Source organism: Nannobrachium achirus (assembly GCF_963921795.1).
Source record: "Nannobrachium achirus genome assembly, chromosome: 4".
NCBI classification, from domain to species: domain Eukaryota; kingdom Metazoa; phylum Chordata; class Actinopteri; order Myctophiformes; family Myctophidae; genus Nannobrachium; species Nannobrachium achirus.
In genome coordinates this window covers 46865988-46893612 of record NC_137813.1, presented here as the reverse complement: position 1 = coordinate 46893612, position 27625 = coordinate 46865988, and the positions used below count along the sequence as shown (strand labels likewise).

At 42.2% G+C, this 27625-nt stretch overlaps 2 protein-coding genes across 5 annotated transcripts in view; one reads left to right on the top strand and one right to left on the bottom strand.

Annotated features, from left to right (window-relative positions):
• Positions 1 to 1764: 1764 nt before the first annotated feature.
• qtrt1 (queuine tRNA-ribosyltransferase 1) lies at positions 1765 to 11031 on the bottom strand. The gene is made up of 9 exons (XM_080724132.1): positions 10767 to 11031; positions 10319 to 10387; positions 10029 to 10167; positions 9328 to 9522; positions 8555 to 8693; positions 7941 to 8016; positions 7497 to 7606; positions 6550 to 6634; positions 1765 to 2331 (listed from the first exon to the last, which is right to left on the bottom strand). Exons 1-9 carry the CDS (start codon positions 11004 to 11006, stop codon positions 2179 to 2181), a joined length of 1206 nt encoding a protein of 401 aa, XP_080580258.1. The 5' UTR covers positions 11007 to 11031; the 3' UTR covers positions 1765 to 2178.
• Positions 11032 to 11680: 649 nt separating this feature from the next.
• Positions 11681 to 27625, top strand: part of LOC308284355 (dynamin-2-like) — a 59150-nt gene continuing 43205 nt past the window's right edge. For all 4 annotated transcript variants that reach the window (XR_013962007.1, XM_080724945.1, XM_080724944.1 and 1 more), the window contains exon 1: positions 11681 to 12146. Coding sequence is in view for 3 of the 4 variants with exons in the window: in XM_080724945.1 (XP_080581071.1) it covers positions 11986 to 12146 (161 nt within the window). In the remaining variant the exon portion in view is untranslated. The remainder of the gene's footprint in view (positions 12147 to 27625) is intronic.

Below are 27625 nucleotides of genomic sequence, written 5' to 3'. Positions count from 1 at the left end.
CCAAATTCCATCAGTAGCCTATTATTTTATTTATGAATGTCAATTTAGGCCTATGCCACACACACACACACACACACACACACACACACACACACACACACACACACACACACACACACACACACACACACACACTCTTGTATAAATAAAGATGGCATATTTCATAAACGGAGTCAAATTAACAGTAGGATGGATGCTTTGGATTGTGATGTAAGTGTAAATCAAATAAAAGACAAAGAGAAAAACAACAATTCTTATAGAAACACTGCTTAATTGATCAGTGAAACATCTAGGCTTGGCATTGTCAATTGTCACTCAATTTAGTGTCACGTTTTGGTGTAGTTTTGCCCTCTAGTGGTCGTGTCATAATCATACACGAACGTGCCATCAATGAATGAAGTGACTCTCAAACCTTTACATATCAATTTAAGGACCCCCAAATTGACATGTATTTGCAACAGACCACCATCTGTAAATATTTAGTGCCATTTGTTTTTGTTGTTAAAATGTTTCACTCTTTTTCTTCTCTGTTGTTTTCAATGACTAGAGTATAGGTTCAAATGGTTAGAAATAGCCTACTTTTATGCTTCAGGAAACTAATAGGTCTACTGCTGGGGACTCCTCGGAACACTGTATCAGTATTGAAATCTAAACAAACTGGAGGCATGCAAGCTGTAGGCCTGTCAATTGCAAAGTGTTAAAGGGATATTTCACTTTCAAAAAAGCTTTTTGTCATTTTATCATCTATTAAATCAAGCTTTTGTGACCACCCTGGACAGATTTTAAGTTGCTTGATTCAGTATTTCGATATTTAATATTCATTTTATCAGACACGCTCCCTTCCTAAACCCATTGTAACTTCGACAGTAACTCCATTTTAACCATGACAGATTCAATGAAAACCCCCATTCTTTTTTTTGGTGACTCCTGACATCCTCCTAATATGTGAGCTGGCCATGTTTTTTTCATCTTCCCAATTTAAAAAAATAAATAAATGAAAAAGGTTATCGAAAAAAACAGCCAGCTCACTATTAGGAGGGTAGTATGAGTCACCAGAAAAAAGAACAGGTGTTTTCAATGAATCTATATCTAAACACTGAATCAAGCAAAAGTCACAAAAGTCTGTCTGAAAAAGACCAAAAGTTTTTTTGAAAGTGAAATATCCCTTTAAGTAGAGTTAATGGGGAGGAAAAACGAATTTATTAGCAATTGTGGCATTGCATTTTGTTGGGGTTGGGAAAATAATAATGTTCAATACAGTACAAATGCATGTATCTTTATTGTCAAGTTGTACATGAAAAACAAATAAAGTGAGAACAAAAAGGAATGGAAAATTACAAAAGGTATAGAAATGAAGTCAAAATAGGACTTCTTAGTGGGTCTTGGCCTTGCTCTGTAGCCATGGTGACGACAAAAAGTCTCCTAACAGAGCGGGATGCATCATTTCAGTCCTCATCCACAGGGGCGTCACAAGGGGTAGGAAAGTGGGACTGAGTTACCAGGGCCCAAGGTGGAGGGGCCCTAGTAACTTTAGCTATTGAAAAATAGCAGATATACAAGCTCACAGCGCGGCACCGAGTGCCGCGCTGCGAGCTTGTAGATCTGCTATTTTCATGAGTCATGAAAATGTGCGCAAATCTTTGAATATATTTTTTTAAGTGGACATTTGTAACTCAAATTTTGCTTCTGGGGGGGTCCCTGGAACTAAATATTTTGAGATGGGGGGGGGTCCTTCACATGAAAAAGTTTGAGCATCACTGACATGGAAACATAGGTTTCTTGGCACACATTTTCAAGATTTTTAAAAAATAGCAGATCTACAAGCTCGCAGCGCGCTGTGAGCTTGTATATCTGCTATTTTTCAATAGTTAACATTCACGGGGGGCCCCACAGTGAATCCTTGTACCCAGGGCCCAGAATTTGGTGTGACGCCCCTGCTCATCCAGTTACACATTCAGATCATGAACATTTGAAGAGCAGTTCTTCAGAGGACAGACCGTTCAACAGTATGAAAAAAATATTTCATCACCACAAAGACAACTGGCAATGCAAATTAAGACAGAGTTCAAAAGAAACACCAATATGAAGAATACAAAAAATAAAAAAGGTAGCCCCTAGTAAAGGTCCCAGTCACTATTAGAAACATACTGTAGCACCAGTCCCGAGTCTTTTCCAGTGTCAGTCCAGTGAGATATTGACCGAGGCCAGGGCATCCACTGCCCAGCCGGGGTACTGGTCTCGGGAGGGGAACATTCTCTCCATGAACGTCCTGATAAACTCTGGGAACCGACCTTCCACGATGCTTTGCCTTACAGAACGCATCAGAGTAAGCTGCAAAGAAGGAGGAAATTTGTATTTTATTTCATTTCAATGTAATCTGAATCAACTACTTGATACGACTGTGTAGTGTGGCGAAAATACATCTACAAGCTTTAGTAGATCTCATATTTTCGCGATTCCTGTGAGATGCTCAAAATAGGGGCACCAGGGACAGGGGGTGGAGTTATGGGAATAGAAGTTTGTTGTTTAGAACCATTTCGGGTTGAGAGCATATTAATAGCCTCGTAAACCACCCCCCCTTCAGTAAATCGCATTTACATTTGAGTTCAGAACCTTCTGAAATCAAATGCAAATGTGATTTCCGGAAAGAGGTGGTTTACGAGGCTAGCTTCTTTAGAGTTAAACACCATTTCCAGACTCGCATAAAGCATTTCTAAATGGTGCCAACAATTTGAAAATTATTATTATTGATAATAATAATGTAATATAACTACTAGTTGTGGGCTCGCCTGGAAGGCGAGCACACGTATGTTATCTTCATTATTTATTTCTATATTTATCATATGTCAGTATCTCCTCAAAACTTTGGCGCGATTCATCTCCTACACGCTTACACCTTTCAACACCATTCAAATTGTTATGTGTTCAGCTTACTGAGGACACGTGTGCTTGTATTTTTCGTTTTTAAATGTTTTGTAGAATAATTATAAAAAAATAAAAATGTTTAACTTAAAGCACCCAATGCATTTCCAATGGGTTTAGTGAGTGGGGACAGAGTGTAGACAGAGGAAAGGGACCCATGTTTATGTTAAGTCGCTGTGGCTGCAATGTTCACACTTCAGATATGCTATTTATATCATTGCGTTCACACAGGTCTGCTCTCTGATTTGATCCAAATATCTAAGCTGTGTGATGTATAAAACTATAGTTATAGTTAAAACTATAAATAAATGTCCCTCTCCACTCTACTGATTACACAGCTGTGATTAAAGGCTTGGCTGTCATTGGCTGTTCTGTGGTGCTGCAAAGTAACTAAGTACATTTACTCAAGTATATAGAAGTACTTGTAACTACAGTACAATTTTGAGGTACTTTTACTTTACTTTCCATTTTTGTTACTTATACTCTACTATAAATACAGCATTTGACAGCTTCAGTTACTTGTTACTTTGCAGATTTTATTATTAATAAAAAAACATAGATGGACCACTTAATACTGCTATGAAGTTGATCTACAATGTGCACACGCACGCAGGCACGCACGCACGCACACACACAAACAACTGTTACTGTGTTACTGTGGAGACGTTTGCTTGTATTTGTCTTTGAGACATGTTTTGTAGTGTTTTAGAAATTTTACTTAAAAAGAATAAGGTTTTAGGATCCCGGGCAATGGGATTTACAGTATATATCCTAGAACCCGCAGGGACACTCAGCCGTATTAGTGGTTGTTGTTGGTTGTCAGGGAGATATCACAACCAATGCATTTTCAAATCAGATCCACAAACACAATAAAAGTCATGCTCCACTCCTCAGTCTGGAGTGGCCACATAAGAACGCCTTGGTTATAGACATAGTGGAGGACAGATGTGATCTGGGATTGTTAACCTACAGTATATGCACTCAATATACACCTCTAGAACACATAGAATATGTACAGTACAGTAAGGTTCAGTAGAGTACAGTAAAAGTACAGTAAGGTTCAGTAGAGAACAGTAAAGTACAGTAAGGTACAGAAAGGTACAGTACAGTAGGGTATAGTAGAGTACAGTACAGTAAAGTACAAAACAATAGAGTAAGGTACAGTAGAGTACAGTAAAGTACAGTAAGGTACAGTAGAGTACAGTAAAGTACAGTAGAGTACAGTTGTTGTGGCTTGTGTTGTGTGCGCTGGTCTGCCGCGATTGGGGGAAGTTCAGATGGTTTTCAACTGCAGTGCTGGTACTTCTGTGGCTATTGTTCTCTGTTGAATAGAATACAGCATTGCCAAGGTTGAACTGTTATGTATGAATGCGGATGATCTGGGGGTGGCGTTCATTTGCTTGCCGTGTACTCTTGATGAAATTGTACATGTTGGAAATGTCAAAGCGAATGGCACAAGGAATGACACAAACTAAATGGATCTGGATGAACATGGAGGAGGAGGAGTCACGGAGGACGCCGGTCAAACTCTCTGTCAAAAGCGCTGGCTTGAAAAATTGTAATGTTTCCGCAAGACCGCCTCTCATGTGTGAAGCAAATTAAAAGGGCTCACAAGTTAAATGAAAGATCTAATGAAATATGAAAGATTTAATGAAACACTGATTGTAATGCAAACGATGTGCAAATCACAATGGAGAAACTGATAACGCTGTAGGAAAATGCAAAACAGCACATGATTCACTTATCGTATTGATTCCACAGGAAGAACTGGAAACTCAAAGGTGCCGTGTCATTGTTCCAACGTCCCATTAGTCCGACGGTACCCAACCCTAACCTCAGTAAAACTATGCCTAAACCTAACCTTAACCCTAACCTCAGTAAACTGTGCCTAAACCTAACCCTAACCACCGTTGGAGTAATGAAATGTTGGTCTTATGGGCAGTCCCCAACTCAAAATGAATGGTTTTCAGCTTTTCACATGTTACAAAACACAACACAGATTTAATAGATTATGTAAAACAATAGCTTGTTGACTTTGGAATGAAAATACATCGCGAGGAGTGGAATGCTGTGTTCACTTGAACCGTGCAGAGGTGCAGAAAGTTGAAGATTTACTATTCTGGTCCCCTGGTTTACTACTTCTAAGGGCGCTGAGTCGGCTCATGCGAACTTTGCAACGCTCGACTCGGCGGTGTCTCATGTGGCTCAAGGTCGCTTGAGACGGCGCGCCTCCGTCGTCATCACCGAAAACAAGCGCACCTTTTGCAAAAAGGGGACCATTCCACTCCTCGCCAATACATCAAATAAGTACCTGTTGCGCAGCAGGAGGAAATGCCTCACACTAACGCTCAACATCTCTCTTCCCAGTCACATAAGGCAACATCTGCATCATTTGATATGGAGGATACAATTCAACCTGGTGACAGTGTGTCAAATGTAAGCAGAAAAACCAAAGGATCCAAAGCTTCAAGTGCAGCATCAGCACGTCTAAAAGCGTAGGCAGAAATGGCTGGTCTTATTGCGCAGCAAAGAATGATCGAAAGGATAGACATGCCCTGGAGGTACAAATGGAGCAGCTGAGAAGGGAAAATGAGCAGCTGGAGCTGGAAACAAATTGCTAAATATGGCAACAAAAAACAATGTGCCAAGAGATCTGGTGAAGCACAAGTGACAGATTGAATGTTGTCAAGACCGATTCACATTGAAGTGGCATCATCACTTGAGACAGACTCTTTAATCAATGCCGTCGTCATTTTACAGCCAGACATGGTCATGTGAATGAGCAATGTTATCAATTTTGTGGGAGCTCAAGTGAGTTGAAGGAGGCAATTCAAAGCTTGAATCAAGTCCAGATCCACAATGAAATGCCCCAGAAAAGAATCAATTGGATCTTCCATCCCCAGGAGGTGTATGGGAAAGACTAATTCAACAAAATCTGCTAACTACAGGAGATCTATAAAAAATTACTTTGACATACGCCCCTTTTACATCACATTACACTACACTCACTTTACTGACCTTCAAGAAAAGAAGACTTTGCATAAAACAATATCCATTGTTTTGATTGTCATTTATGTCTTTTTTTTTAAAGATTTGTTTTTGGGCTTTTATGCCTTTATTTGACAGGATAGTAGACTGACAGGAAATGGGGAGAGGGATGGGGAATGACATGTGGCAAAGGTTGTCCGGATCGGGAATCGAACCGGCGACGCCAGCAGGCATCATAGCCTAGTATATGGTACGCGCCTTGACCACCAGGCCAGCGGGCGCCCCTATTGTCATTTATGTCTAATTATTAACTGTTAGATAATAATTAGGAGCTGGTATTGTAGGAGCCAAAATATATTTAGCTTGTATTTTAATTTTGTTTGGTTTTCCCAAGCTTTGTTTTGATGTCTCATCATTTCCTAATTGATAGATTAGCTTCTACTGTGTGTCTCCTCCTTAGCCTTTGGTTCATGTCAAGTGTGTGTTAATTAATCACCTTATCAGCAAGACGTTTTCTGGTTTTGTAGTGGAAACGCATCACAGTTTCTGCCAAAGCTCAGCACCTTGGCGCTACTTTTAAATGGTTTGAATAATTGTTGGGAAGAAGTAGCTGTAGTCGCTGCTCGCTACAATACTGACCTGGTAGTTGATGTTGTGAATGGTGACATGATGCATTGCTGCTGTATCAGTCTTGAATAGGGCATGCAGGTACGCCCGACTGTGTCTGAGACAAGAAGACAACATGCATATCGTCACTGTATGGCCAAAACCTCTTAACTCCATTTTTTAGGTTTTAGATTTTTTGGCATAAATCAGGGCTATTGAACACCCTTTACATCTGAGTGTTGGTTAAAATAATATTGAACCAATGGAAAGTAGTAAAAAGTGCTTGGGACAAAACCTCCTAACTCCACACTTTCTGCCAAACCAGCTAACTCCACCCGATTGGCCCTCTCTTTTTTTTCATAAATATGTGCTATTGAACACCCTTTACTTCTGTGTATTGGTTAAAATAATATTGAACCAATGAGTAAAAAGCCCTTCGGTCAAAACCTCCTAACTCCACTTGAGCTCATTTTCCTGAAAATGAACATTTTGGAGTTAAGAGGTTTCGGCCCGACAGCAGAGATATACTCAACATCTTCCTTAACATAATATTTATTGTTTCATATGTGCTTCTTGTCCAAACACAAGGCACATATGGCACTGTGGTGGGTACTGAAGTTCACCAAACTGGACCCTCCTTCAGAGGTTTAAGCCCTATAGCCTATATACTTACGAACAGAGAAAATAGCATATCTACAAGCTGCAACATGTTGTGAGCGAGTAAATACTGTATGCTATTTTATCTATTCACTTATGTTTATGACATCCCCAAATGCCATGCCCAAAACAGCGATGCCATGTTGAAAATGTTTAAGAGCCAGACCAGTCGGAGCACTTTCTGGATGATGTGGACTGTGGGAAAAGAGCTATTCACTATGTGGGTCAAGCAGACTAAACGCTGTCATTGTTCATTTCTCCATTATTACGGCTAACATTTCACCCATAACACCTTCATCATTTGCTGCTGCATCTCCTTTTACCTTTTGCAGGTGGGACACTGGCAGTCTGGGTCTATGGGTTGGAAGTCCTTGGCATACTGCTTCTGCTTTACCTGGAGGGATCCCCACGGCACCAGGGCAGAGCCAAACCTCTGGAGTAAGAAAGAAGAACATCACTGGAAATATAAACAGTCAGATACAGATTTTTCATCCATGAAAGCCCAAACAATTTGCAGCTTTGCATGCTATGTTTATGCAATCATTAATGTACAATTACATTGACAGCCACAGGCTTATGATTCTGTACTTTTTGTCAACCACTCTATTTAACCGCATTTGTCATCTGTTTGAGTGCAAATCAGCCCCAGTGTTGAGTGTCTTGCTGACTCGCATCAAGACAGGTTTGCCTTGAGCGTAGCGATGTTTTTACACAGACGAGAGATTTATCAGTATGCTGTGCAAGGCCGGAAGGTTTTAAGTGCTTACTGCAGTGCGGGTGGGGAAGACGCAGTCAAACATGTCACAGCCCAGGGCCACACACACCACCAGATCCACAGCATAACTAGAACACACAAGAAACACACAGGAAGGAGCCACATCAATTGAAATAGAAAACGTTTTAAGTGAGCGGTGGTGTGTGTGTGTGTGTGTGTGTGTGTGTGTGTATGTGTGTGTGTGTGTGTGCGTGCGTGCGTGTGTGTGCGTGGCCATGGGTGTGTAGCAGTTCATTTCAACTGTGTCGCTTTTATAGGGAAATGTACTGAGAAACACGCACAGCACACACCAGATCAACACCATAACTAAAACACACAAGAAACACACAATGGAGCCACGTGAATTAAATACAGAAAATCATCAAACCAAGTTTGAAGTGAGTCATGTGTGTATGCATGTGACGCAACAGCGCCACTTGGTCACCAGCGGTGTTGCAGCTCATGCTCAGGCTACATACACGCACGCATAGATAGTTACAAAGCTACCTATACACACACTCATGCTTAGGAGTGGTGTGACCAGACACCGGTCAAAAATGAACAACAAAACAAAAACAAATGGTGTGGCTCATATAGAGAAATGTACTGTAGACAGTAGACACACACCCAACACCCATGAGGTATCGAGGCTTCTCTCGTGGCAGGCGGTCCGTGCTCAGTGTGACCATCTTCCAGAAATCGTCCTTCTCCTCTCCTCCGCTCAGGCCTCCGATGGCAAAACCAGGCACGTCACGTTTAGTCATTTCTACAGGAAAGACATTTGCACATGATGTGAAACACAACAAAGCCATGGTTGGAAGAGGTACACTGTTGGAGCAACAAATGCCTTGACACCATCCATTAAAAGATGTAAATCACTGGTTTCTTTCAAAGCTAGCCTGAAAAACCATCTACCTTTGTACATACAGTACATATTGTATTTGTTGATGAAAATGTAATTTCGTCCTTGTCCCTTTTATGCCCATATAAGGAGATCCCTGTCCCGATTTCATCAATATTAAGCTCATATCTGGGAATGCCCATATTTGGCAATATCCATACATGGAGACTCTACATCTGACCTCACAGACTCCATGTATGGATATAGCTGACCTGTTCTGAGATCACAATGATGGCTCGACCAGCTCAGCAGAAGGGTATACATGTTAAAGCACCCATGTGCACACACCCATGTGTGACCTCTTACACCATGGTAATTGTGTTATTATTTTATGTTGATGAATTGAATACATAGGACCATAATGGAGACCCCAGGACGTTTTTGTGTTATCCTTTTAGCCTTAATGTGTAACTACTGTACATCGTGCCGTTATACATTATTTCTGACTAATAAAGTATTCATTCAATCCAAGAAAATAAAATACAAAAAAACTCTTTACCTTCAAGGCAGGCTTTGCGGAGCTCTGCGTTCAGCCCACCCTGGATGATCGCAAACAGATTCTGTTTGTCTGCATTCTTATTGGCCGCTATGCAGCGGTCCAACCAGCGCACAGATCTGTGCATGGCTTCCTCCACCCGGGGGCCTGTCAGTGTGCTGCTGACCACATCATCCAGCTGCATCATGATATCTGACCCTGCATGGAACCACAGCGGACCTTTAGTGACCTTATAGCAATATTGAAGTATTTGTAACTTTCAGTGTAATTAGATCATTTGTTCCTGAGATCCAGACATTACCTCTACCAGGCAAGATTAAAGTATTTGCACAAAACAAACTTAAGAAAAACTCAAGGCTATACTGACCAGGGCTGCACGATATGGACACATTTTCATATCACGGTATTCATGCCAAATATATCGATATACGATATTACTGTACAGATTTAATATTTAATATTTTAAGTGTTGGAAGAGTGAAAAGTATTATTCAAAAAACAACATAATAAGACAAAATCATTCTTGATTTTAAGAGCTACTGGGTTCCCACAAATGTTATTTTGTTATTGTAAGTGTAGCAAAAGGCAAATATATATTGCCCAGGGCGATATATCACGATATTCCTTTCGCGATACTGATATTGTGAATGGTCATACCTCGATAACGATACGATAACGATATATTGTGCTGCCCGAATACTGACCCAGACTGTTTTGTATATCTATGGACTTCTCCGGACTTAGAAGAATCTCTTTGCCATCATATGGAGACTTGAACTTGACCCCTTCCTCAGTCACCTCCGAGAGCTCAACAAGAGACACCATCTGAAAGCCTCCACTATCCTGTGAGCAGAGGATAGAGCATTACCATCTCACATAAACCCATCAGTATGGCATCTCATGTCTGCTCTTACAGTGCATGTGTTTAGGATGCAAGGAGATACATACAAATCTAGATTTGTTTAGGAGAAGAAAGGGGGAAAAAGACACTCACTGTAAGGAGATTTCGCTTCCAGTTCATGAAGCCATGCAAACCATCCGCTTTTTCAATCAATTCAGGGCCCTATGGATAGTGGAAATGAAGATAAGGAGGTTTTAGATTGATTGATTGAATACTTTATTAACAGTTTGCAGATTGTACATAGGTATGGTTTACAAAGAATGTATTAGAAGTTTGCAATAGGCATAGGAAAAAGTACAGTTTCATAACAGCACAAATCACTAGTACAAGGTCAACTAAAAGGAAATCATAGCTTTACGGCTTATACACAGGAGGTGTCACCTAAACCTAACCTAAACCCTAACCTCAGTGGGGGTATTTCTGAATGGGGATGTTTCTGAATGGAGGTGTGTCCCCCACACGAGTATATGGCAGCAGACCAGGGCTTACAGTGAATGAACCAAGATAACAATGCTACTTTCACTGCAGTATTCCAACATACCGGTCGCATGCCTAAGTGGTAAGTGTTGCCAAGACATATCCGACACCCAAGAGCATCCAGCTGGTCCACTGTGATGCCCTTAAGGGTTCCCTGGGTGCCAACGGGCATAAACACCGGGGTGCTGACGGCGCCGTGTGGCAGCACGAGGTCACACGCTCTGGCTTTGGTCACCGGACATTCGGCGACCAGTCGCAGAGTCAGCGGCGACACCACGGCAGAGAGAGATTTCTTCAGAGACATGCTGTCTTGAGTGCTGTTGTTAGACTCGGTGGCGGTGCTACACTCCCTGGGCGCAGCCATGTTGCATTGAACACACACAAAAACGTGTGAGGTGAGGTGACAGGCTCTCTATTGACAGTCCCGTTGGCCAATGAGAAGCTATTATGTCAATTCAATTCAAAGGAGCTTTATTGGCATGAGAAAACATACGTTTACATTGCCAAAGCAAGTGTCACAAATAAAATAAAAACAGTTGAAAATGGGGAACATAATAGGCTACTGTTGGAGGGGGTACAGAGCTATGTCGAATTATACAGGGTATAAAGCCTGTCAAAGAGAAAGGCACGCCTCTCAGGAGTGCAGTACCCTCGCGTCGCCACAGGGTCAAGCAGTACATGTTGGAAAGCCTCATTTCCATTTTACTGCTCAGGGCTCAGATCCGGTTCGGAGCCCGCCCTGCATATCCGGTCATTTCCACGCACACAACACGCAAGCACACATATAGTTTTCGTATCCGCTCTAGACCGGAACTCCAAACCGGAAAGTGAACTGAACAATCAAGACGAATACGTCATTGAAAGGCAGCCAAATCGACCAATGAACTGGCCAGAATTCCAGACAGGAGGCGGGTCTTCCACACACCGGTTTTTAGCATCGGATGTGGTCTCTCTCCCGACCGGATGGCGATGCGTAGAGGAAGTTTTGTTTTGTGAGTTTGGGTTTGTCGTCCCCCCTTTTCTCAACCTGACTTTGAACATTTCAACGCGTTCGGAATAACACAAAATGTTGTTTTTGTGAACCGACGGAACGCTAATGGCACAAGTTTCGCCGGCGGTGTGAACGCGGGAACTGTTTCGAAGCGCCGGGTGGAAGCGAGCACTTTTGGAGGAGAGTAACCCGAGCGAGCAGCTCGCTGCTAAGCTAACGTCAGCTAGCCTCCCAGGTTGTGTTCTGTGTTGAGCTAGAGAGGAGCCCAGCGGATAGAAGGCAGGCAGCCACCATGGGGAACCGGGGGATGGAGGACCTGATCCCCCTCATCAACAAGCTTCAAGACGCCTTCAGCACCATCGGACAGAGCTGTAACTTGGACCTCCCGCAGATCGCTGTGGTCGGCGGACAGAGTGCTGGAAAGAGCTCCGTGTTGGAGAATTTCGTTGGCAGGTATATCGACTCGTTATGTGTTGGTCTCTTGGTTTAATAACAAAGAGCACATTTGCCACCCTTTTAGGTCTCGATGTGGGGTCCGGGGACCCCCCAGAGTTCCAGGTGGTCCCCAGCAAAATGATGATATTTGATCGTTAGGAAATAGGAACCAAATTGACCCTTTTATGGGGCTGTAACTCTGAGAGTGTACAGATGGACCCTTGGTTCCATTTGTACTCCCCTCAGAGGTATGGTGGTCCGTGGTCTAATGCAGGGGTTCTCAAAGTGAGGTCTGGGGACCCCCAGGGGTCCTTGAGTGGGTTCCAGGGAGTCCCCTCCCCTGCAAAATTGGTTAATGCTATATCAAAATCAGAGCAACCATTTTGACTTATTGAATGTTTTTTGAAAATGTTAACACCAAAAATCTTGTTTTGGGGTCCTTGGGCTTGGCACAAACTACTTTGAGATGGGGGTCCACGGCCAAATATGCTTGAATATAGGGGTCCTTGCCATGACAAAGTTTGAGAACTACTGTTTTGGGTTGTTTGTTTATTACCCACTGAATGGAATTGCTGTTAGATTGCTATGCAGGTGAACCTGCAGCAGCTGCCCAGCCAGTGTCTGTTGATGTTACGCATTTGTCGTAGACCAAGGTGCGCCCTTTGCGTGACAAGATGGATTGTAATTTAAGTTTATGTGAATTATTAGTAGAGTTTGCAAAACAAACTCTGAGTGCAAACTAGCTGCAAAGTTAATCCCTCTGTGTTTTACAAATATGTAACCAACCAGGTTGACAGTAAATTAACTTGTTTCTACTCTAGTGGTAGATCTTAGCAGGTGCATAACACCTTGGTTACTTTTGTACACTAACTGTACTGTACTCTGTGTGTATGTACACACACACACACACACACACACACACACACACACACACACACACACACACACACACACACTCACACTCGTGAGCTTGTATAGATTGGCTATTTTCGGTGTGGAGAATATTAGGGACGTGAGGGTTGACGTAGTTGAGATTTCCTCTATCAAGAGCTGGATATACAGTATCTGGTCTATTGTGTCTTGTCATGCTGTCTATTCTGACATACATGTTGCTCCTGTCCTCCTCAAAGCAAAGCATAGTTCTTAAATTAGTCGCTTGGTTAATAATGGAACAGTTATTACTGATTGCTTTTGCGTTTTGATGAATGTATGCTCTCCCTGCGAAATAAAGGGTGCAACGGTTTACAAAATTCACGGTTCGGTTCGATATTTTGGTGTCACGGTTCGATACTTTTTCGATACAAAAATAAACAGAAATGTCCTTGATTTATAAATGTATTTTTATAACTACTTTGAACAACCAACCTCTAGGCTAGGGTAGTGGTTCTCTAGGTGGGCTCTGTGGACCCCTAGGGGTCCTTGAGGGGCTTCCAGGGGGATGTGGAGTGGTATTGTATTGTATTGTTCAGTACAGGGTCATTCGGTTCGGTACACCCTCCTCGTATTGAACGGTTGGATATCGATACATGTATTGTTGCACCCCTAACAGGTACACAACTTCACACATGCGCTCTCTCTCTCTCTCTCTCTCTCTCTCTCTCTCTCTCTCTCTCTCTCTCTCTCTCTCTCTCTCTCTCTCTCTCTCTGTGTGTGTAAACAAGCCTATGGGAAGTAACTACTTAGATAGATGGTTGGTTGCAAATACTCTTGAAGAATGTAAATCCCACTTGAAACAATCCAGTGAACTTGCATATTTAAAATATGCATATTATAAGTAGTGTTTTCTTTTTATTTGTAGCTCTTGAAAGAGCTAGGCTTGGGATGAACGATAGTGTTCCATTGTTGAAGCAATATCAACACTATCTGCAGACTCTGTTATTCTAGACATGTCATTTTTGTCTTTGTTCTGCTTAGCCATTGTTCTAATTCTGAACATAAACTATTTTTTCCCCAGTGATTCTATTTATAATTTCTTGACACACCCCTGAATGTACTAAAGGTCAGGAACTGGAAGGATACACCCCTGTCACTCCAGAACTCACTTAAGTGAGTTCTGCCAACCATTGGTCCCTGTCCCACAGATTGAGAATCGCTGATTTAGAATGTTATTGTTGAGTCAGTGCAACTTCCCTGCTCCTCTTCCTGTTTCAGCTAGAGCTGATTATGTATGTAGAAACATCTTCCAGTTTTTCGTATTTGATTCAAGGGCCTTGTTGGTTCGTGGTGGACATTTTTGACAATTCAATTTTTGGCACGGACATACAAAATGAGCGTACAAAGATATTACCAGAAACACACAAAGAGAGAGCCCTGGCTGAATGACCAGATCTGTGTCGTCGTGTCATACATATCCTGATGAAAACCTGGAGACTTGACATTCAGTTATTGGGTATTATGTAAAAAATAGGAACCTTATAATGGGGTGTAAAACAGAAAATCAAAACTAGGCCACGGCCTAGTCTTTGCCACGGACACATAGGGCTGTCACGATTATGACATTTTACATGACAATTAATTTTCTCTCAAATAATTGCAATTAACTATTTAATTGTGTTTTTGTCGTTGACAATTACATTTCTGTTTGGCTTGTAGGCTTTGAAGTTGCACATGGCAGATATGACACATAACCTTAAATATACAATGAAATTACTGACATATTTGACAACTTTATACTTAAAAAAGAACATTGATAGTGGAAATAGCCGATCTACAAGCTCACAACGCGTCGCGATGCGACGCGTTGTGAGCTTGTAGATCTGCTATTTCCACTATTTTTGACTTTCTTAAAAACATATGAACATTTTTCAACATGGAAACGATTATGACGATTATGAAAAATAATCACGATTATGTCAAATAATCACGATTAGACGATTATGTAATAATTGTGACAGCCCTACGGACACATGTGTCCGTATGTACACAGGAGTCTGTGACAGACATTTTGATGACCCCTGATTTAATTTTTTAGTGAATTGATCCAGTGGTTCTCAACCTTTTTTTTTCTTCAGGCCGCGACCCCCAAATTGACCATATCTGATTCTGAACTGGGGACGCCCCACCTTGATAATCACCCTGTGCTTTTGTTTGACTCTGTTCCACAGATAAATATTGCCGATCTGCTATCTCTTTCTTATTATATTACTTGACAATTTGGCAAAAGCTTGACCAGTTTTCATTGTGTAGTATGTAGTTTGTTGATTACTTTTGATGCGTCATGCAGTAATGGTCTTTTTAAATTTCTCTCCTCCTTTTCTTTTTTTTTTTAGGTATTAAAAATGTCCTAAAAGTCCTTAAATTGTCACTTCACCGTCAGCTGGGGACCCCCCGCAAAAACCCTGTCACATTTTGAGAACCAGTGAAAATTAACCCATAGGGCTCTTCAACAGGCCCACCCTGTCCTCTCCTCTCTCCCACATCAACAGACAGTGTGTGATTCCCCCACGGATAACCACACAAAACAGGCTCACTCTAAAAAGCAGCTTGTTTAGCAGGTTTCCCCCCATTGAAAGTTAACACGGTCTGTCACCCAACCCACACACACACACACACACACACACACACACACACACACACACACACACACACACACAACACACAACACACACATGTACGCGAGTACAGGTATGTGTGCAGAGAGGGAGTAGGCTTTTAAGATGGCATGTTGTAGAGTAGACAGCCCTGTGGTGGTTACACATACACATCTATAGGCCAGAGCATGTTGTAATAATGTAACCGCCCGTAGTCCGGAATTCACACTCCGATTAGCCCGCCTCTCAACACACATTAATTCAGACGAGAGGGACTTTGCACCGTGAGGCCAGTTGACACATATCGGCTGTAATTAACATGAGACGTAGGTTGCTGACCTCAATTCTTCTGCCCGAGCAGAGCAAGGCCCCTCCCCTCCCGCGGACGGGGCCAACATATACCCGTGTCCATGCCATCAAAAGCGCTACAACGAGGAACAAGCCCTTTGCAGATAGGAGAGCCGCCAATGATTTCAGTTCCATGCCATCTCTCGCAACCTTTATAATGTCGCTTCTGAATAGAATAATAATAATATAATAATAAAACTTTATTTGTATAGCACTTTTTTAAACAAAGTTACAAAGTGCTTGAACAATCAAAAACTCAAACAGTAATTACATAACAGAAATACAATAATAATAAAATAACAATAAAAAGTAACAGTTAAAACAGAATAACAGAACAATATAAAAAGGCCATTCGGTAGAAATGGGTTTTTAAAAGGGATTTAAAAGTTGTTAATGAGGTGGTCAACCTGAGTACTTCTGGTAGGCTGTTCCAGAGTTTGGGGGCCTTTACCACAAAGGCTCGATCTCCTCTGGTCACTAAGGTAGCCTTATGGCTCTCCTTGAGTAGACCCCGACCAGATGATCTACTGTAAGGGCCCGTTCACAATGAGCCGAACCCGGGGCCGAGGATCCCCGACAAGATTTCGGGAGGACCCCCCGGGAAAATCGTTTGGTCGGCCCCGGAATCGGTCTTGGGCTTGAACAGTACCCCGACACGATCGGATTATGTTAATTAGCTTTTTTATGACCTCGGGACTCGTCGGGAGCACTCACGATAATATCAAAAAAGCTTGATATTGTCGGGTCATCGGGTAGGAATCCTTTACAGTTATTGTCGTCTGAATGAGCTCACGGGATTGCTTCAGATTATATGAAGCCAGCTCCTCCCTTTTTAGGCTGCGCAGAGTGTAGGCTATTCGGTCACCTCACAATAGAACAGCCTACACTTTTATTATTATTATTAGCCTACTTACTTTTTACTTTAGCCTACTCTCTCCCTAAAATGTTGTAATCACTTGTTCAAAAACGTTATAGCCTAAATAGCGTTCTTTTTTCTTCTTCTGCGCAGTCATTTGGCGACAAGGCAGTGCATTCTATCGCCTCACGAAAGCCTTTCCCCATAGGCTATATATAATATATTTTTTATATTTATAAAAGATAATATTAATCACCATTTGAAACGCCTGTTTCAAATAAGCGCACGGTTCATATAAGCGCCTGGGCCGTTATTTCTTATTTGCAATTAATATTATCCTTATTATGTTTTATATAAGAGCCCGGGCTATTATTTGTTTGGTTGTTTGGTATTATTTGCTATTTATTCAACTTAACTGGTCATTTATGTTGCATGGCAGTGGTGCGCTGAAAACAGCAAATCTACAAGCTCACAGCAGTGCTGTGACAGCACGTTGCAAGTGCAACGCACCGCACTCACTGTGCGTCGCTAGGGTCATATGTTGCATGCGCTGAAAACAGCAAATCTACAAGCTCACAGCCCTGTGGACAGACACTTCTAATGTATATGCTGCCCAGCCCAGCCCAGTCAGACGTGCGTCGGGGAACAGATTGCCAAAGGACTCCAAAAAAAAGAGAGAGGAGTCTGCTGCTCTCTGCCACTGCTGGATCAGAATAACTCATTACCTGTTGCTGCCTCTTTTTATCCAGTCCGCATTTTGAAGAAGTAATCCATTATTTTGAGGTGCAAGGGGAATGTAGAAGGCTCAATACTATAGGCCTAATGGTTTAATGTCAGGAATGGATAGTGGAGTGGTCATGTCAGCGAGTCAGAACACCGCAGCTGCAGGACTTCTGCGCTAATTGGGTCGTTGGCTCGTTGACTACAGACCTAGATGTGTGTGTGTGTGTGTGTGTGTGTGTGTGTGTGTGTGTGTGTCTGTGTGTGTGTGTGTGTGTGTGTGTGTGTGTGTGTGTGTGTGTGTGTGTGTGTGTGTGTGTGGAAAGGGAGGACGCGTCGTTCATGTTCAAGTTCAAACTCTCACGCAACATGTCGCTTTGATGTCATGCAGAATGTAATGCGCAATTTCCTATTGATCAGATACACACCTGAAAGTATTCACGCTGATTAACAGTTAATTTGAGCAGTGATGGTAAAAGTAGGCCTAATCAGTGAGAATGCTTTCAGGTGAGCCTTTCTCCGTGCTCAAAGGCCAAGTAAAAAAAAAAAAAGAGAGAGAGATTAATAAACTTGAACTCTGTCGGTCCACCGCCTCATCCAAGCCTTCAACCAACTGTCCAAAAAGGAAAATGGACATGTATGGTTCATTTAGTTCCATTACACTGTCAGGGTATTGCATATCACCTAAAACCGGATTAATTCTTCAAAATGTGGACTACATCACATCACAGATGCAGCACTCAAGGTAGGCTAATTAAATGTCAGACCAAACCTCACCGTTGTGACTCCGACCAAGCCAAATATATTAGCCTATCTTATATAAATATAATAACGATATTATATATCCCCACGTGTGGGGAAAGGCTTTTTTGAGAGGTGATAGAATAGGGTGGTAGAATAGGGTGGTTGGGCCCATTAAATATAAAAAAAAACTCTTTAAGAGGCTGCGCAAACAAAGAAAAGGAAAAAAAAGCAAAGGGGCAAATACACGTTATAGCCTACACAGTAGGTCTATATGTAGGCTGGTAACGTGTCCGTTGGCTTCACGCTGGTCGCAACGACTTCACTTTTAGCGTTTCTTGGTTATAGACCTATTCATTCTTTATTTTTTATTCTATTGGTCGGCAATGTGCGAGCCCATGGCACCATCCGCGACCCCACGTTGGGTCGGGACACATAGTTTGAGAACCGCTGCCACTTTCTCAATCCGTGGAGGCTGGAGCCTTGTTTCTTTATTCAATCAACTGCCAGAAAAAATAAAAGTGAGTGAAGAAAGAGAGAGAGAGAAAAACACTCTTGATTTTATCCCTCTTGAGGGGGCGGAATTTTCATCTAGTCGCGTCTCTCATGGCACCACCCCCCCCGAGATCGTGGGTGGCTAGAATCGCGAGACGTCGGTCTCATTTGTAATGGTCTGAGATATTTCACTTGGCACAGCGGGATATACCGGGCCCGATCGCAAGACAGAGGATCGCTGTCGTTTGAAATGAACACCGATAAACCCCCGGGCACGACATCTGATCCTACCCAACATCGCGTTTAGTGTGTGAGGCTCTTAAGGGTACGCGATGGCGCATATGGTTCTACTAAATCACATAAATAGCTTGGAGCAAGGCCATTAAGAGCTTTAAAAGTTAAAAGTAAAATTTTAAAATCAGTCCTGAAGGAGACTGGCAACCAGTGTAGTGCAGCTAATACAGGCGTTATGTGATCAAATCTCCTGGTACCAGTGATAAGTCTTGCTGCCGAATTTTGTACCAGCTGTAGACGGTGTAGCAAACTTTGATTGAGACCAGAGCATTACAGTAGTCTAACCGAGAATCCACTCCTGTCAGAAAATCTTAGCTGCTGCGCCCGCCCTGGAATGGATATAATAACCTTGCAAATGATTATTTTAAAGCAGCAGCAGCACAGTAGCTGCTGACTGAATGCAGCTGGATTTACTAGCTGTCCTTTTGGGTCAATGAGCTGGAACAGTGGCAGTCAGTCTCACACACGCACACATGCGTATTGCGTAGGCGCAAGGTTACATCTGACTTCCATACGGAAGGGCTGGTGCTACACAGAGATGCCCACGAGTCTCATGATCACGAGTCGAGTCGAGTCAAGAGTCTTTGGGGGAGGAGTCCGAGTCGAGTGTCGAGTCTCTGGGGGACGTGGGGGACGAGTCGAGTCGAGTCTCAAGTCTTTAAGTGGCGAGTCCGAGTCGAGTTACGAGTCTTTATATACATATATATCTTTTTTTATTATTTTTTATAATGATCTAGCCTCCAGCTGAAAAAGTTAGATGGCGCATCATGATCACCCGGTACTCACAGATACAGCTACAGCAGCAGCCAGAAGCCATGGCAGGCTAAATTAGGAAAGACACATGCATGTATGTACTCACAATCACGCTACGGAGGCTGTTAAATGTTCCACGATTAATAATAATGGATCCATTTCCCCCAGAAAACAGCTCTGAAGTAGACCTCCTGCCTCTCCTTCCTCGGTGAAAGTTCATTGGAAGCAACGCAGTTATGTCCAATAGTAGCAGGGTCCCCGGCCGTCCGATCATCATCCAATGAATAAAATAATCCCAAAACTAGCCACACTTCAGTTGCTTGCTTGACACTTAAATCCTTTTTGTAGACCTTTGTAGCTATCTGTACTGACATTTTCCTAAGACAGCTTGAGCTAGACAAGTAGGCCTACTCAAATGTTGTTTTTAATAGGAATTGCGAAGCAATCACAATTTTTCTATCTGAAGAAGCCGCCAGAGCTGGACAGTAAGCAACATAACACTTTACTGCAGTTACTGCCGTAAAACGTATCGCTACTGGTTACCATAGCGACGTGTACTCTCAGTGGGGATTGGACCTGGGAATACATTTTACATCACTGTCGTAAACGTTTGTTGCCGGCGTATAATTAATATACTATATTAATTAAATTGTACTGGCAAGTGCATGATTGTATTCATGATCACTCCTTTACTGTATTAATATAAACAGACAGTATGTCAGGATTGATACATTACTTAGTCATTGATACAGCATCATTTTCAATAGCAGTTTTAGTTAAGATATAAATTAAAAAAAATAAACGTGGTTCAACATAATCTTTATTCCAAAATAAAGCTTTTCTTTTACTTCTTTAGCATAAAGTTTTCTTCCCTTTCATTTCCACTCCCCTCCTGCTTTTTTAAAAGCTATTTTTCTTTTTTAAAGTTACTGCAGTGCTGTGAAGAATCCTGACAGCACAACTGTAACATTACGGGCATATTTGGCATAACTTCACGTTAATGCTTTGAACAATAATTACGTGGGGTTAATTAGTAGATGCAGCTGGTGGAATTGACATCATGAAGAGAAGAGCCCACCGGAGAAAAAAGTGAAAACCCGACGCTAGAAAAGCACTGTCTCACGGAAAATCCTATTATCTTATCAAATTATTAAACAAATGCCACGTTAACTGAAGTAGAATAGCTGATGATGAGCTAAACATATGTGTTTTATTTCGCCGTTTTAATATTTAAATCTTATTCTGAAAGGCTGCATGCAGCAGCTGTCCTGCCTACTGCTGCTACTGAACTAACAGCCTAGGCCTAGGCTACTGTAGGTTTATTGTTCAGCCTATAAACCTCTCAAAATCAACTATGGCTTATATTGTTTAGCCTATAAGGCTCCCAAAAAATCAGAGTTGCAAGCTATTAATCCACCTTGTCATGGCGCGTCGGCGTCTAGATATCATGGAAAGACGCACTATAGCCTATACGTGCGAGCGCAACAGATACAAAAAACAATTTAATAATCCTCTAGCAGTGTAACAGTAGGGCTACTGGGCATGGTAACCTCACGTTACTGCTTTAAACAATAAGTTAACTTACGAGGGGTTAATGAGCTCAGCTATTAGACCTATATAGCTGCAGCTGGTGGTAGTGGAACATTATTAATATTATTACGAGAGGAGGCTGCGCTCTGGAGAGAAACCCGACGTTAGATAAGCAGGTTCTCACAGATAATCCTATCATTTTATACAATTATTGAACAAATGCCAGGTTAGCTGAAGTAAAATAGCTGATGATGAGCTAAACATATATGTTTTATTTCGCCGTTTTAATATTTAAATCTTAGGATGAAAGGTCCATGCAGACGGCTGTGTCTGCCACGCTTTGTGAGACAGACTGCGGTTTTCCCAACGGCCCTGAGCTGCGCGCGGTCCAAGTGAACACAGCGAAGCGCTCCTGGGCTGGCCCCCACCGTTGCGCTTAAGTACGTTGGGAAAAACAACGCGGTCGCCGCTGTCTCCGTGCGCAACACTCAGCAGCACAGCGGCGCGCAGCCGCGCAACAGAGAAGAAAGAAAGAAGAAAGGAGAAGGAAAGGCAATATTTGTCGTGCTTGTCATGCATTATAGTGCTTAAAATAAAGATTGTTCACGTCGTGAACAATCTTTATTTTAAGCACCGCTCATAAGACTCGTGAACTTAACGAGTCTTATGAGCACGAGTCGAGTCAAGTCACGAGTTTTTGAGGGGCGAGTCCGAGTCGAGTGACGAGTCGCCAAAAGTGTCACTCGATTCGACTCGAGTGACGAGTCTTTAACTCGAGTCCCCATCTCTGGTGCTACAGACCTGAGACCGATTGATATGAGCTGTCCATTTTAGACCAGCGACAGGAAAGTGCAAAGTCCAAACTAAAGCTTTAACGTTATGTAAACACTGTCCCACATTTATAGCGTCACTGACGTGTGGAATCACTGCTATTATTATAATTCATTATTATTTATTTCTTCATTTTATAGTCTGCTATAGGTCACTTAAGTCTCTCTTTTATTTTACAAATATCTAACCACTGAAGCCCTATCTTATACTTTCTAAATGCTTCAAAAATAGCCGATGTTCAAGCTCGCGAAGCACGCCGAGCTTGTAGATTGGTTATTTTTGCATTAAAAAAGGCCTATAATGCCATGCCCCAAAATCTTGACACCAGGGTGAAAGTGGCTAACCGATGAAAAGTATTGGAGCTCATGGCTAAATAAACGTCATAACTCAATTAGAGCCATTGGAACAGGTTTTTCTATTTGTTCATACAAATTCTCCACCCAACAGCAGTCAGTTACATTGCGACTGTCGTCATGGCTTCTGATGTGGTGCGGTTATGAAATGCTTCCTCTGTAGTGGAAAAGGGAAGATAAGATATTGATTTGAGCCGTGACTGTGAACACTGAGCTGGTGTGGGTGTCTGTCTGCACTGACCACTCTGTGGTTCCTCTGGCTGCCAAGGTCTGTCGCTGTCACCACGAGAAGGCTGTGTTTGTGTGTGAAAGGCCAGATTCATCCCCATTTCCCAAAGGCAGTTAGAGAAGAAATCTGTCTCTCTTGTCTGAAGAAGCACCAACAATGTCTGAAGAGTCATGTAATGAGAACAAGCACGCACGCACGCACGCACGCACGCACGCACACACACACACACACACACACACACACACACACACACACACACACACACACACATTCTTTAGAGGATAACTGCTCCTCCACTCCTGTCTTTCTCTCCCGCCCAAATTCAATGCTTATGTACAGTAGCTATTTATTTTATATTGATATTGTGACATGAGGGACACCAGATATCATCTGGGATTATGATGTGGAATAAGTGTTCTCCTCTCCTGATTTGAATCACTTGAGCTATTATAAGACAATTCATATTATTGTCACAATATGATATCATCATTATCATCACGCTATTGTTTGAGGTATTCAGTCACAACTATTGTGACATGATATGATTTTGTCCATATTATGGCCCAGCCCTATGCTGTCATTAAATGATCTGATATGGTCGACTATCAGGCTGATGTCCTGCCATACTATTTGACATCTCTGCTGTTCTGTTTCTGTTGTCACATCACGTGACTCGCGTACCTGCGGTCACTCACTACTAAACCGTATGTTGGGCAACTATTTTGCAAGAATTCGTACTAGCTTGGATAGAGTTGTGAAAGCAGGATATATAGTATTTGCTGCTGAAGAGGCATATCGTCGTTGTCGGGTGAAAACCTTGTATGTCCAAAACCGTTCGTTTTGCATTTATCATTTTAAAAATGATTTAAACTAGTGAAAACAGCCGATACAGGCACACAACGCCTCGCACCGCGAGGCGTTGTGTGCTTGTAGATCTGCTGTTTTCACTACTTTTGTGCAACGGCCTTGTATGGTGAAGCAGGGCTTTACTTTGCGAAAAAATAAATCCAATTTGAACCCGACAGTGACAATATGCAACCCCATGGATGACTGTTTATGCGTGTTTTGCAGGACAGGAACTAATTAAATCACACACTGACTCAATGGGTGGTTGTGTGTGTGTGTGTATGTGTGTGTGTGTGTGTGTGTGCGCCTAGGACTAAGGTACATTCTTCATATCAGGGCAACCAGTTGAGCGTCCTAAGATATGTTGACTGTTTTCGAAAATGTTTGCCTTTTTCTTTTTGACTTGCCCAAAGCAGGATATTCCAGACAGGTGGTTACTCTACAAGCGGCCTGTTTATTATTCCAGCCTTTTAACTGCAGAGGTTGAAGCTCATTTGAAGGTTCAGGATGAATAAATAATGGAAAAGTCCAATGCTGGCCTCTCTGCGGGCCTTTATTTTGGAGGGTTCACCAGCCTCTCTAGACAGACCTGCCCTCAGTTCAGTGGTGTAAATGGCTCTTAACAGCTGTTAACAAACAATCCACAAAATAATACAAAGCCAGTTCAGGCCTGTTGCCAAATGCCGCTTGGCTCGAGCGAAACTGCTCTGTTAAATCGCATTTGGTCCAACAAAGCAATTTGTTAGCCTCTCCATGGTTTAATCTGTGTGCTATTTAATTCTGAATAGCTCTTATTTAGGGATGATCAGGAAGGAAGGCTCAGTCTCCATTAGGGCTGTCACGATATGCCATTTTACATGACAATTAATTGTCACTCAATTACAAATTAATTGTGTTTTTGTCGTTGATGATTACATTTGTGTTTGGCTTTTAGGCTTCGAAGTTGCAAATGGCAGATGACACATAACTTAAATACACAAAGAAATTACTGACATATTTGACAACTTTCTACTTAAAAAATAACGTGTCGCGATGCCACACGCTGTGAGCTTGTAGATCGGCTATTTCCACAATTTAAAATGTTTGAAAATGTACATTTTTCAACATTCACGATTATGACAAAATAATTGCGATTATCTCAAATAATTGCGATTATCTCAAATAATTGCGATTAGACAATTATGAAATAATTGTGACAGGCCTAGTCTCATTTTGACTAATTGTGTTGTGAAGTCATTGTCCCAATCGGGCGTGTTTGGAGGTAATACTGGTATCTTGCACAGCAAGCTGCCGTGGGCGGGGCTCTTATCTGAATCTGCTGCTGGTCGGCAAAGTGACAATACTATTATAGACACAGACAACCTGGTAGACTTAAACACTGCTTTGACGAAACGTCTCTGAACTTCTGAACCCCGATGACATTCTTATGAAGTCTCGATAATGACTTAATTGATGTCGGGATTTGGTGCAGTTGGGCCTACATTACGGATCCCTTTGAAGCTTGAAGAGCTTGCATCACTGGATCCTTGTGAAAGAGCAAAATTCATTTATACCAGGGCTATTAGGCCTGTTGGGAACACATGCCCTTCAGAGTTGTCAGAGTACTAGGGCATTCACCAAATATTCTAATATTCGAATATCAAAGTCACTATTCGACGTTGTTCACCGAAGTTGAATATTTGTTTTTTTTTTCTTTAAAAAATGTATAGTTTATAAAGCTTGGCTAGATAGGAAGTCATAAGAATGAGTTGTCAATGCCCCTGGTGGATGAATGTCTACTCTATACCAATGGTTCTCAAACCTTTTTAGGCCGTGACCCCCAAAATAAACATATTTGAACTGGGGACCCCCACCCTGACAAGCACTTGGAATTGTAGGTATTACATTTAATGTGACTCGGTTCCGCAGATAAATATTGTGAAAATAGCCGTATATAACATAACAATAACATGCTGCGAGGCGTTGTGAGCAATGTTCGCCTCACAATGTTCGCCTCTTGCTTACTTAATATTTGACAGTTTGGCCAGTGCTGTCGAATATTCGACTATTCGAATACTTTGAGGTCGAATAATTCGAATACTAAAAATCACTATTCGTGAATGCCCTACTATGACGTCATGCGCTTTGCAAGCAAGCCCCTTCGTTTATGCACTCACACTACCTGTTGTACCCATTGTCAAAGTATTCTGGTTAGGCCAGTACTGTCATGTCATGTTGACAATATGACATCAGGGATCTCCATATATGGGCATATACAGTAATGGACACAGAGACAGAAACATACATGGAGATCTCCACTCCACAGCACTCTCAGTCTCTTGGGTCCTCGCCTCTCTTCCTTGATAACACGACAAGTTTTAAGTTGATCTGTCAGACTGCTCCCGAGATACACAGGGGAGATTCTGTGCATTTATAGATACATATTTTACAATTATTATCAATTTTGTAGTCCATACAGTATATACCATATCTTTGGTTTGGTCGGGAGAGACAATGTTAACATATGTTTTCTCATGAGATTTCTGTTAACGGATAGCAAAAATTGTCAACACCATAGTCTGCTATTTTCACTATTTATGAACATTGGATTTGGGTTGTGTGCCAGTCTGCTGAAGCCTGTTGCTACTCAGAGAGCAATCTTCCATCCTGACTGACAACTGACTGTAGCATGGCCTTGGCCCTCGGCGGCGGCGAGCCATGATTATTGTCCTCTGTGCCGTGCCACCGACCCACACCGGCAAATGAGCTCATTTGTGTGCAGCCCGTGAGAGCCATGCTGTGACCTCAAGGGGTTCTTTTACACACCAGACTTGAAGATGTACCCAAAAAAGCCTCTCATGAACTTTCTTCAGGGATGAGTCGCGCAGCAGGCTGCCGCTCCTCGAAATCAGTAATATGACAGTTTAGGGCTATGCGATGCAGAGAGACCGTCACGGTCTTTAACCCCCTCTCCCTCTGTCTGTATGCTTTCCCTGTCTCTGGGTTATATTTGAGGGAGGCTGGCTGGGACCGAAGCTCTTTGCTCAGCTATCCATAATGCATGAAACGATACACAATCTGCTTGGCCTCCTCTATCATTTACAGCACATCAATAATGGAAGCCCGGCCTCCCGCTTGTTAAAAAATGGGCCGTTGTCCTCGTGGTGTGTTATATATACCCCTCTCTCTCTGCCCTGTGAAAGGATATCTGACGATCGGAACCCTTCTTTTGAGCTTGCGTTATTTTGCTTAATTTGTATTTAATCAATCAGCGTAAAAATTAATGGTATAAATTAAGTTTCCGTTCTGATGTTGTTTGGCCTCGTCTAGCAGCAGGTGCTTCTTGTTCTCTTCATGGGCATTGGAGCCCAAAGTGTTCCATCTGCAAGGCGTACATAGGGATGGGACGATACGTGATATTATCGTTTATCGTGATAAAAAACACTCACGATAATCGCATCGTGGAGATTTAATTTATCGGGATATAGTCCTCCGTCATGCACTGGGATCAACTCACCTTTTATTTGCCAAGCTGCTTATCCGGTACCATTTAAACCCTCTATAATTGGCAAAAGGTACTTATAATATACGTACTTGATAGTTGATACAGCCTTTTTTCCACTCTCTATCAAATGTCTTTGCCCAAAAATAGCCGATCTACAAGTGCATGTAGATAGGCAATTTCTTTGGCAAATCTTCCGCCCCAGGATAATGGATTTTGATTATCGCGATATCGCTATTTCTTTTGTCACAATAATCGTGATATGAAATGTTCATGTGGTCCCATCCCTAGGCGTGCATCTCATCTGCCTTGATAAGTCCAGTGAGAGAGTGCTGTGTGTAACTGGAGTGTTGCATTTTATACATTGGCACTCGGAACAAGAGGAAGAAGTGTCTGACACTGTGACCGATGAGCTGCGTCTCTCTTTCCACTCTCTCTGGCTTTCATCAGGGGCGTCACACCAAATTCTGGGCCCTGGGTACAAGGATTC

Bases quoted from the DNA above. Each gene is read 5' to 3' on its own strand.
- qtrt1 (XM_080724132.1), bottom strand. From the start codon at position 11,006: ATGTCTCTGAAGAAATCTCTCTCTGCCGTGGTGTCGCCGCTGACTCTG. The intron at 10,168-10,318 runs GTGAGTGTCTTT...CTCTGCTCACAG, and splicing joins GGAAGCGAAATCTCCTTACA to GATAGTGGAGGCTTTCAGAT. The intron at 8,694-9,327 runs GTAAAGAGTTTT...TCTTTCCTGTAG, and splicing joins CCGCAAAGCCTGCCTTGAAG to AAATGACTAAACGTGACGTG.